General features: G+C 43.7%; 1 protein-coding gene across 1 annotated transcript in view; it reads left to right on the top strand.

The window, feature by feature from the left end:
* The window catches only part of LAPTM4B (lysosomal protein transmembrane 4 beta), a 75,667-nt gene that overhangs the window by 19,456 nt on the left and 43,813 nt on the right, over positions 1-12,398 (top strand). Inside the window, exon 2 of the mRNA XM_078072191.1 lies at positions 9,075-9,186. Within this exon, the coding sequence (XP_077928317.1) occupies positions 9,075-9,186 (112 nt within the window). The remainder of the gene's footprint in view (positions 1-9,074; positions 9,187-12,398) is intronic.

The following is a 12,398-nucleotide window of genomic DNA, read 5'->3' as shown; positions in this document are numbered from 1 at the left end:
CACATCGGGCTCCCTGCTCGGCAGGAAGCCCGCTTCTCCCTCTCCCACTCCCCCTGCTTGTGTTCCTGCTCTCGCTGTCTCTCTCTGTCAAATAAATAAATAAAATCTTTAAAAAAAAAAAAAGAAACATATTTCAATATCAGAACGGGACCATATAGACAGGGGCTAATTTGAATATGAAAGCACATTTGGATCAGAATTCTAAAAATAGATACTTCAGACTTTCATTTCATTTTGATTTGCCTGGACCCAAGTGAAAGGCACATCTGCCCTTATATAGCTTTTTAAAATTATTATTTTTTTAAGGGAGGTGAGGGGCAGGGGGAGAGGGAGAGAGAGAGAATCTTAAGCAGGCTCCACACCCAGCCCAGAGACCCAGGTGGGGCTCAGTCTTACAACCCTGAGATCATGACCTGAGCCAAAATCAAGAGTCAGACTGAGCCACCTCAGTTTAACTGACTGAGCCACCCAGGTGCCCCTGCCATTATTAGCTTTAAAAAAAATTTTTTTTTTCAAATGTTGGAGTATAAAAATTAGCCAACCAGGGGCGCCTGGCTGGCTCAGTTGGTGGAGCATGTGACTCTTGATCTTGGGGTCATGAGTTTGAGCTCCACCTTGGGCACAGAGATTACTTTAAAAAAAATTTTTTTTAAAAGCCAATTATCTGAAAACAGCATATCTGATTATCTATATTTTTTTATTTTTAACCATTTTTACTGTATTGCACACATACAGAAAATGCACAAAATACAGACAACTTGGTTATTACTGAACAAACAGTTATGTATCTACCACTCAGGTCTGACTCTTCTCTTAAAGGTTACCCTGGAGATGACAACATACATCCTTGACTTTTTAAAATCTCACATTAACTGGTACTTTCATCCTCTTCCTGGGCAATGCAAGGATTTAAGATCAGTTCAGTTCTAATTATCTGCTCTTGATTTATATGCTATTGTCTATTTTGAATCTATTTCTGTTTTGCACTCATAAGTCATTATTACTGTTACTGTGTTATCAATATTCACAATTGCCAATATAATTTATCATTTCTGTTATTCTTCTTTCTTTGTACATCTTCAGCCTTTTATCTGAGATCATTTTTCTTTTGCCCAAAGAATACCCTTCAATGCTTTCTTTACTGCTAAGCTTCTGGTGACAAATTCCCTCAGTTTTGTCCAAAAGTATATAACTCATTAATTTTCTTGTACTTTGTCTAATGGGTTAAACTCATCCACTGTGTTCTTGATTTGGCTACTGCGGTTTTTCATTCTAGAGCCTCTTTATTCTTTTCAAATCTGTCCTGTCCTTTTATTTATGATGCTAGTTGCCTGCCAAAATTCTTGTGTTTTTTTCTTTATCTCCTTGATTTTCATAAGCATGGCCACTTTAAAGGGCGTGCTCACTAACTTCAATATCGAGAATACGTATGTTTCTCTTGTCTGTTCTTTCTGCTGATTCTTGTTATGAGAGTCTTGCCTTTTCCTATTTGCTGTATTCTGGACATTGCATTTGAAAATTAAAAAAAAAAAATTCAAGGCGTAGGATGATATCTTTCTCCACTAGGATTTTAATAGCTTTTTATAGGGGTCTAGCACCTAGGGAGTGGCTTAATCCAGTTTCAAGACTCAGATGATGCAAGGTTGGGTTGTGTCCTTATAAAGATTTGTCTCCTTCTGGTTCACCTTCTTCCAGTGGTGAGGCCCCAGCAGGGTCTTAGGGCAAAGCCTGTGTCATCTGCCCCTCACCCCCACCCAGGAGGCCCTTGACTCCCTGGCCCAGTGAGGCTGTCAGGGGTGCTGCTCAGGCTCTTAGCTCTCATCAGTCTTTTCCAGAATCAACAAATGCCCCCCGGGGTATTTCTGCCTTCTCCTGGATCTTGGACCAGTAATTCTTCACTGCCTCATTAGCTCTCACGCCTTCTCACAGACGTGGGTATTTTGTCCAGATTTCCTAGTTGTCCTCAGAGAGAAATTGGTTTGTATCACTTACTTGGCCATTATCAGAAGTGGCAGATCCCTGAATTATTATTATTTTATTTTACTCTGACATTTCTCCCCTGAAATATCTACTTCCAAAATTTGACTTGAATGCCTGGCCAGGTTTACTTGTTGTTGGTCATCTTCTTTCTATTAATTGTTTTTTAGAGAATCAGGTTTAATAATAATATTTTATAACATTTTATATTAAAAATATTTTTGAAGTTTTAAATAATTGTTCCTAACTCTAAAAGTAGTTTATGCTCATGTTAGGCACTCTGGAAAATACAAAAAAAGGTACAATGGTAATTAAAGGTACAAGTCATCTGCAAACCTAGTCCCTGGTTTATATATAAAATTGTATGTTTTAGTGTTTTTAGTCTGTGATTTACACATGTGAACATACCACACATATAAATCATAGAATTGGAATCATAGAACATTTTTACACTGTAGTTTTCATTTAACATACTATGAACATTTTTATTGTTAACACTTTTTGAAATATGATTTTTAAAACTCAGGATTCTGTTATTTAGTAGCAATATTATTAAGCCATTCGCCTACTTGTGTTTCAAGTTTTCATTATAGATAAGTCTGCAGTCATTTTTGGAGAGCATTTTCTGTGCAAATTTCTGACTGTTGTGTAATCATTATCTCAGTGGGTTTAAGTGTTATTAAGGTTCTCTTATGGAGGCTTTTAAAAAAATGAGCTGATAATTACATTTAACATTTTCAGTTGTTTAGATCAAAGCTGCAGATACCACTGTTCACTTAGATGTGATATATGATTTAAGGGTAAAGAGCATTTTGGATCCCTGGAGAATATACAAGGGCCTAACCATTTAAGTAATTGGACAGAAGTTGAATTTATTTACATATGGAAGTAATCATTGTCAAGAACAAGGAAAAAATATGGGACACCACGGGAACACTTTGTAAATGGAATGGGAACAGTTTGTACACTGCCTACCAAAACAGACAAAGGAAGGCCAAGTGTAAGTGAGCATTAGCTGAACAAGATCACAAATATGCTCACTCTTTCTTTTACATTTAGATCAGCTGTGGTCATTACATAATCTGCTCCTGGCAAGTCCTAGTGTCTTCTTGGTTCTTGTTTGCGGTGACATTTCATTCTTGATGATTGGATGATTTCCATTTTCTCTCTTTCAGAAAGTACTTCTTGCCCGGGGTTCTTGGCCTTTGACTTAATCTGACCTTTTCCATCTGGCCCTGTGTAGTAGCTACGTGAGCTACCATGACTGGTCCTCTCCCAGCGCCTTTGCACAGACCTCGGTCCTCAGGGATCGCCCTGTCACCATTCTGTTTTCACTGTATATATCACCCATGGCGTGCCACATTCCCACCCCACAGTAGAGGTTTTATGACAGTCAATATGTGTCAACACACGTTTTTCTCATGAAAGTTTCATTCTGTGATGAGAAGTGCGCGGTGGAGACTAGTCTTCTGTGGTGGGTAACGCCCTTATCATCACAGCTTTGGTTTAGGGATGTCCCCTCTCTCTGGACTATTTTGTGAAGAGCTAGGGCAGCTGGAAGGGCAGTGGGCCCCAGGGCCGTGGTCTGTGGCTCGTGAGGGCCGGGGGTACGGAGGAGAGGATGGCCGTGAGCAGGGCAGGTAGGGCGCAGCCGGGGCCAGGAAGCAGGGCCCACGGCGGAGCGAGAGGAACGCTGGACCGGTGGCCAGAACTCTGCCGTCAGGAGAGACGTGCCGTGTGCAGAGACTGAGCCGGAGAGAGCAGGAACGCCAGGAAGGCTGGGCATCAGGCGGCCAGAGCAAAACCGAGGGCCGGCCTGAACACCAAAGGTGGGCTGAGAACAAGCGGAGAACGTGAGTCTTTGGACATCCTGGAAGTGTTTTCCAGCACAGCGTGTCTAAAATGAGCCTCACCTTCGTCTCTCTGTGATCGCCCTTACTTCTGGTAATAACAAGCTGTACCCCGTTGCCCAGCCTTGAAATCTCCGAGTCTTGTTGGCGTCCCGTTATCTCTGCCTCTAGTCACTTACTGGGGCTCGGGAGACACCACCTCCACGTGGAAAGCCGTGGCATGCCAACCGCGGCTCTTCCACACTAGGACTGGGGTAGGGCCCCTTAACCTCTGGAAGTCACCTGTGAGCCCACAGTGCGGAGAATTAGAGGGAAGTGGCGAAACCCCTCGTGACCCCGCAGCGGACCGTGGCAGTGCTCGGCAGCTCGGGGGCCCGCCTCCTGCTTGGCCTCCCCACCTCTTCCAGCTTGGTCTTCTAACAACAGCACTCTGATCGTGGCTCATCCCAGCCCAGAAACCTCCATGGCATCTTCATTAACTGTTAGCATGAAGCCCCGGGCTCCTGTCCTACTCCTGAGGACTCTCCACCGTCTGGCCGCAGGATGCATTTCTTTCCTTTTTTTTTTTTTTTTTTTTAAGATTTATTTATTTATTTCAGAGAAAGAGAGAGGGAGAGAGAGCGATCATGAGTGGGGGGAGGGACAGAGGGCGAGGCAGACAAGCAGACTCCCCCCTGAGCAGGGAGCCCGACTCGGGGCTTGATCCAAGAACCCTGAGACCATGACCTGAGCCAAAATCAGGAGTCCCATGCTCAACCAGCTGAGCCACCCGGGTGCCGCCCCCCCCCCAGCCTGCATTTCTGTTCTCATGCCCCTATACTTAGCTTTGCGAGCTGTGTCCAGCTGCATTGAGCTGCTTGCTACATCGCAGCGGCCCTACTTAGACTTGAATGTGCTCTTTCCCACACCGCTCTGGGTCCAAAACCTTGCCGTCTTTCCAGCCTTGGCCAAGTGCTCCCGTCTCTACTGCAGCTCCCTGGGTCCCCGGTCTAAGCCTCAGGCTTCAGTAATTCCTTTCTCTGAACTCCCATTCGTCCTTCTCTGAACTCTTGGCATGCTTACTGCTGTATGTTTTGTGTTATTTGGGCACGTGACTTATTTAACGTCGTATTCTGAGTCCTGGAGGATTCTTCCTGAGCACTTAGCACAGTGCCTATCTGTTGTTGCAGTTAGTGAATGTATTGTGATGAGTAAACCAGGCATGGGGATAATAACAACCTGATTACGAGTTGACAGACGCTTTCTCCACTGGGTATTCTTAGCTCCCTTGGCAAACATTATTTGACCACATATGCATGAGCTTTTTCTGGGCTCTCAGTTCTTTTCCACTGGCCCGTGTATCTGTTTTATGCCAGTGCTACACTGTTTTGATCACTGTAAATTTGTAATAAAATCTGAAATCAGAAAAAAGACAAAACAGGAAGAGTCGATGGATGCGTTAGAACTAGAAGGACAGGAAAGCAGCGTCATCGTACTGACTTAGATCCAGCAGCCAGGTCATGTTCCCAGCCATCCATGAGCTTTTATGTGGTTCCTGTGGAGGTGCGAAGAGGGAAGCGAGCTCACTTGAGTGGCCGTTATATGCCAGTCACCCTTCCAGTTGTTTTACTTGATTTACTCGTTTGAACCCCAGTCAGATCACATTCTTCCCTTTCTTAATATTCTTCGTTGGCTTCTTGTTACGCTTAGAATAAAATCTAAGCTCCGCAACACTAGCCTATGGAATCCCTAAATGTGTCCTGCATTTCCTTACAGGGGCGCACTGCCCTGCCTCCTCACTCCCCGCCTCGGCTAAGCTTTGCCGGAATCCCAGATCTGTGTCTTCCCTTTTCAACCTGAAAACCGACCCGTTACGATAACAGTGAATATACTGTCTTTGTATGGCGCCCTACTTTTTCAAAAACACATTCTTAGGTTGTTTCATCTGATTTTATTTCAGTCCATAATCTTTGGGCTGTCTTTTGTGAAGACTAGAGGGAATGAAATGCCAAGAAAACCGGACGGTTTGTATAAAAGCACAGCTTTGCCAAACATCACATGCCAGTTGTAGGACTAACTCCTACCTTCCTTTAAGCTTTAGATGTGTTCTGAAAATCTTTCTTCAAATACAGTTTGGCTAACCACACTCTCTTTAAAACATGCTATGAAGTTTCTTGTATCTCTGAAGAGAAACAAGAAACTAGTAGTTCTTTTTTTTTTTAAAGATTTTATTTGTTTATTTCACAGAGAGATAGAGCCAGAGAGTACAAGCAGGGGCGAATGGGAGAGGGAGAAGCAGGCTCCCCACTGAGCAGGGAGCCCGAAGCGGGGCTCGATCCCAGGACCATGGGATCATGACCCGAGCCGAAGGCAGACGCTTAACCATCTGAGCCACCTGGGCGCCCCAAGAAACTAGTAGTTCTAATAACCACTGTGGGGAGGGTGATTGGTGGATAGCAATAGGATGGAGACTGACTCTTCACTATATGCCCTTTTGAACCTTAAAAAAAATTTTAACCACATGCTTGTAGTATTTATTTTTATTAGCTCTCTATATATGTACGTACATATATCCATACATGTATATATATATATTCGTTTTACATACCTATAACGTATGTATGTATACTCTGTGAAATTGCTATTCATTCTCATTATTATAATTTTTTTTTCAAAAAGCAATCAGACCATATGAGACAATTTGGAAAAAAAGAGGAAGAAAAATAATTATTCCAAATCCTACAATAATTCTAAAACAACCACTTCAGATTGCCATTGAAAAATGAATTCTGGGGCGCCTGAGTGGCCCAGTCAGTTGAGCGTCTGACTCTTTTTTTTTTTTTTTTTTAAAGATTTTATTTATTTTATTTGACAGAGCGAGATACAGTGGGAGAGAGAGCACAAGCAGGGGGAGCAGGAGAGGGAGAAGCAGACTCCCCGCTGAGCAGGGAGCCCGATGCGGGGCTCGATCCCAGGACCCCGGGATCATGACCTGAGCCGAAGGCAGACACTTAATGACTGAACCACCCAGGCGCCCCTGAGCGTCTGACTCTTGATTTTGGCTCAGGTCATGATCTCAGGGTGCTGAGATCAAGCACCATGCTGGGCTCCACGCTTGGCACAGAGTCTGCTCGTCCCTCTCCCTCTGCTCTTCCCCCTGCCCCACCCCGCTCTCTCTCTAAATAAATAAATAAATAAATAAATAAAACATTTTTTAAAAAAGGAAAATGAATTCTGGAGTAGATATTTTGTCGAACAAACAACCTGACTCTCCCTTGGAACCTCTCCTGTAAATAGGTATACCAAATACGCATTTTATAGTAGGATATGCCTTTAGTTACTGCTGTTAGTGAAAGAATTTCCTCTACGTAATCTTCATGGTTATTCATTTTCTCCTCCCCATTTTGGCAAGAGTAAAACTCACACAAAAAGGAGAAAAAACACCCCAGTCTCATCTCGAGCCTCACCTAAACTCTCCCCACACCTGCCCCTCCAGCCCCCCCACAGTTGGTACACATCCGTAGCATGCAGCAAGGGCAGTTAGGGAGAATAAAGGAAATAGAAGTGCACGAGTAGAACAGCCAGAATTTCCCAATTGGTCGGATGTGGGGATAAGGAAGATGTTAAAATAAGCCCAAAGATAATCAGGTTTCAAGTATAAACAGGAGGCTAAGAGATTTTAATTCCAAAAATTTGTGGATGCAGGTTGTTAGCTGCCTGATCTTCAGTAATATTCTTTACCCCCAGGCCTCAGTTTTCTCGTCTATAAAATGGGGATAATTTAGTGCTGAGTTCATTAGGTTATTGGACGGCTTAAGAGAGAGAGACTCCACGTAGAGCACTTAGCATAGTGCCTGAGTTTTCCACTTTTAATTATTAATGGTGATGCTATTCTTTTTTTTTAAGATAGAGAACATAAAAAGAGGAGCAGAGATGGGAGATGTGAGGGAAGGTGATTTCCGTTCAGGCAAGCTAAGTTTGAAGTACCCAAGGGATGTGTACTCTGCGGTATTCAGAAGGCAGAGCCTTGGGCCTGGGTGGAAAGGGGCTCACCTGTGCCACGACGGGAGGTTTGAACCTGGCTCGGCTGCCGTGGCTTTGCATTCATCCTCTGACTCTGTTCCCTAGCTGGTCTCAAGGCTCAGATCGTCTGACCCTGTGAAAATGTTTGATCACCTGGAAAGACTTGTGGTTGCTTATCAGAGTGCACTGGGCTAACTGGAGAGTTCCTGTGTTTTTCCCACCTTGGGCATCGGGGTTGCTGTGTATTGGGGTTGCTGTGTATGTCAGTGTGGGTTGCTCGCTGCTCTAGGGCTTCCGCCCCGAGGCGGCAGGAGGTGAAATCTGCCTGTTGGCTGCCACCACACCACGAGCCCCTGGCTGCCTCCCAAGGGAGCCGCAGTGCTTCCGCCTTGGGAATGTTCGTCTGCTCCCTCGGGGGGGGCTTAGTGTTGAACAGGAGGAGCCTCTGTTTTTGTTTTTTTTTTAATTTTTTTATTGTTATGTTAATCCGCATACATTACATCATTAGTTTTAGATATAGTGTTCCATGATTCATTGTTTGTGCATAACACCCAGTGCTCCATGCAGAACGTGCCCTCCTCAATACCCATCACCAGGCTAACCCATCCTCCCACCCCCCTCCCCTCCAGAACCCTCAGTTTGTTTTTCAGAGTCCATCGTCTCTCATGGTTCTTCTCCCCCTCCGATTTCCCCCCTTTCATTCTTCCCCTCCTGCTACATTCTTCTTCTTCTTTTTTTCTTTCTTAACATATATTGCATTATTTGTTTCAGAGGTACAGATCTGAGATTCAACAGTCTTGCACAATTCACAGCGCTTACCAGAGCACATACCCTCCCCAGTGTCCATCACCCAGTCACCCCATCCCTCCCACCCCACCCCCCACTCCAGCAACCCTCAGTTTGTTTCCTGAGATTAAGAATTCCTCATATCAATGAGGTCATATGATACATGTCTTTCTCTGTTTGACTTATTTCGCTCAGCATAATACCCTCCAGTTCCATCCACGTCGTTGCAAATGGCAAGACCCATTCCTTTTGATGGCTGCATAATATTCCATTGTGTATATATACCACATCTTCTTTATCCATTCATCTGTTGATGGACATCTTGGCTCTTTCCACAGTTTGGCCACTGTGGACATTAGGAGGAGCCTCTGTTGAAGTTAAATTCCACATGGTCAGTTTAAGTTCCTATTATAGGGACCATATCTGGGGGTACTTAAATTTTTTTCTTTCTTATTGCAGATCATCAACGCTGTGGTGCTGCTGATTCTGTTGAGCGCCCTGGCCGACCCAGACCAGTACCACTTTTCAAGTTCTGAGCTGGGAGGCGACTTCGAGTTCATGGATGATGCCAGTAAGTACATCAGATAGCAGCTGTAGATCTTTGGGTATTTTTCAAGGGCAAGGAATCCTGCTACCAGGTCTTCCTGTTAAATTACAAATATTGATTCATGGGCCCATTTCAACTGATAACTTCCCTTTGTTTCCATCGTTACAAATCAGATCAACAAATATTTATGTGTTGCTCGTGCTCTGCCTCTGTTCTAAATGCAGGAGTCTAAATGAGATCTCTTTTCTTTTTCTTTTTTTCTTTTTTTCCCACCTTACGTTAACTTTCCCATTTTTTATATTATTGCTTTGTCATAGTCTTTTTACCCTGGGCCTTTTGGCCTTTTTGAGAGGATGAGGAGTAAATGGCAGGAAGCAAGGTCAAAAGGATCACGCATATCTATCTCATTGTGTCTTCTTCTTCTTTTTTTTTTTTTTTTTTTAAAGATTTTATTTATTTGAGAGAGAGAGAATGAAGGAGAGAGCACGAGGGTCAGAGGGAGAAGCAGACTCCCTACTGAGCCGGGAGCCCAATGTGTGACTTGATCCTGGGACTCCAGGATCATGACCTGAGCTGAAGGCAGTCGCTTAACCAACTGAGCCACCCAGGCGCCCCTCATTGTGTCTTCTATTATGTTTCTGTATTTACCTTTCTTGTAGGAGATGATCATTCTCTGTTCCAGAAACTGTTGCTCATTATTTGGTAGACTTGGGCCTTTTTCCAATAAGTAGAAACATACACAGGAATGTGGATGTGGGATACGCCAGAAGGAGGCAAGGCACCCGGCTCTAAGATCATAGACACCTGAACATTTCATAATTAGAGTTGTGCGGTGTCCACACTGACTGAAAGGGTCAGTGTTGTGCATAATCCCAAACAAAAGATCATGCAAATTTAATTGTCATTGGCTTTGGAGAACTGTAAATGCATTTTAAAAAATGTTGGGGCAAAATGAGTAAGGTGGGGAGACAGTGACTCAAGATGCAGTTTTAGGGATAGACCGGGACCATTCGGAAGACCGTGAGGCTTGTGGGTTCTATTCTCAGGGTGAGAAAATCGCTGCTCAGTGATTTTTAGTAATTCAGCGGTTATGCACTGATGTGTGTTTTATGGAGATCCCTTTCGTTGCTAAGTGGAGGATGCATTTAGGAGACTGGTGTGTGAGCATAGAAGTCTGGAGACTAGTTTGGGGGTATTTCCCTGAGATCCAGGCTGCACTGAGGATGGGGAAGAGGGTGGGTTTCGGAGGTAGGATTGATAGACCTCGTTAGTGTGGGTGAGGAAGGAAAGGGAGGAATCAAAGATGATCCCTGCTTTCCAGCTTGAACAAAAGACCGATCTTCAGTGGGGGGAGAGAGTCTGGGGTCAGGAGATGAACACATGCCTGGGTGAGGGAGTTCGACTTCGCTTTAAGTGACTCAGCATGGTTGTTAGGAGTCTAGGCTCTGAAGCAGAAGACCTTAGTTTGAATCCTGACCATGCCATGTATTAAATGTGTTAACATGGGGCTAGTTAGTTACCTTTGTGTGCCTTCCGTTCCCCCACTGAGAGGCAGGGCTGATCATAGGATCTGCCTTGTGGGATTATCATGGTGATTAAAACAGTTAGTACATGAAAAACGCTTAGAAGGGGTCTGGCCCATAGTAAGTGCTTGGTACATTTTGCTGTTTTACTAACCATTCTTATTTAGGTATGTTCCAGCTAAAACACGAACTGTCTTAAAGTGGAGAGATTAAAAAGTGGTTGAGTATGTGACTCTGTAACCCAGAACCCAGATGTCTGGGCTGATGTAAATTTGAGGACATCAGCCTAGAAATGGTATTTATGTTAAGGACATAGTGAAGGGAAAAGGAAAGGGCTCCCAGATTGAGCCCTATGGGTACCCCAACAGTAGAGGTCAGAACAGGAGCCTGAGAGCAACTGGTAGTGAAGTAAACAGAAAATCAGGAGATGCTTTCTTTTCTTTTCTTTTCTTTTCTTTTTTTTTTTTTTTTATTAAAGATTTATTTATCAATTTTAGAGAGAGAAAGAGAGAGCATGGGTGGGGGGAGGGGCAGAGGGAGAGGAACAAGCAGACTCCATGCTGAGCGTGGAGCCCGACACAGGGCTCAATCTCATGGCCCTGAGATCATGACCTGAGCCAAAACCAAGAGTTGGACGCCCAACCTACTGAGCCACCCAGGCGCCCCCAGGAGATGCTTTCTATCTGTCGCCTTCCACCACCATAGCTTTGTAATATGTACTAAGCAGTCAGGACAGTATATTCTCCTGGGGTGTGGGACCTTGTCAGACTGAGACGGGACTTCTGCTATAACATCGCTCCTTCTCTCAATTTTGAATAACGCTGTTACTCTTATGGATTCTTCCAGAAAGGATAATGAGTTCCATTAATATTAAATTAATATCTCTGCCTTCCTTCCCCTGAGCTAAAAGATTATGTAAGCTATAGATATGATGTTTGATTGACATTTAAAAACAAATTATCTTTCACTGTTTCCAGTAGCGGGATTCCATTTCTAAGGTAACTGAGGTTAGAAAAAGAAGTTTTAAATAATACAGCTATAGTTCTCTCAGAATCAAATAGTAACACTATATGCCTTGATCTAATTCCAGAGATTAAGCTGGGTAATGAGTCTCTGACAGTATAGGCTTAATTTAGCTAACTTCAAAGTCTTGCTGGTACTTAAGAGTTTAAAATAGTAATCGTTCTCTAATGTCCTGGATATTAATTCCAGTGCATTTGAGGTTTCTCTCATATCTCATATATTTGAAAGAAATGAATGAAGAGTTTGTAATTATGGTTAGGACTGTCTATCAGTCATTTAAATCACATGTTATAAAAAGGTACAGAGGAGTGGATAGTCGCTTGAGTGAGTCTTTTTTTAACTTCTTTTTGCTTACATTTCCTTTTCATATGCTTTGATCTCCTTTTTTAAAAAAGGTTTTATTTATTTATTTGTGAGAGAGGGAGAGCATGAGCAGGGGGAGAGAGGCAGAGGGAGAGGGAGAAGCAGACTCCCAGCTGAGACTCCCTGGGATCATGACCTGAGCCGAAGGCAGATGCTTAACTGACTGAGCCACCCAGGTGCCCTCCCCCCCCTTTTTGTGGGGCTTGAACTCACGACCCTGAAATCAAGACCTGAGCTGAGATCAAGAGTCAGATGCTTAACCCACTAAGCCACCCAGGTGCCCCTGATCTCCTTTTTTAAAACAAATTTGTAGGTCAAAGTTCATTG

Source organism: Halichoerus grypus, chromosome 5, assembly GCF_964656455.1.
Source record: "Halichoerus grypus chromosome 5, mHalGry1.hap1.1, whole genome shotgun sequence".
NCBI classification, from domain to species: Eukaryota; Metazoa; Chordata; class Mammalia; order Carnivora; family Phocidae; genus Halichoerus; species Halichoerus grypus.
The sequence above is the reverse complement of the archived record's forward strand: the minus strand, read 5'-3'. Positions and strand labels throughout refer to the sequence as shown.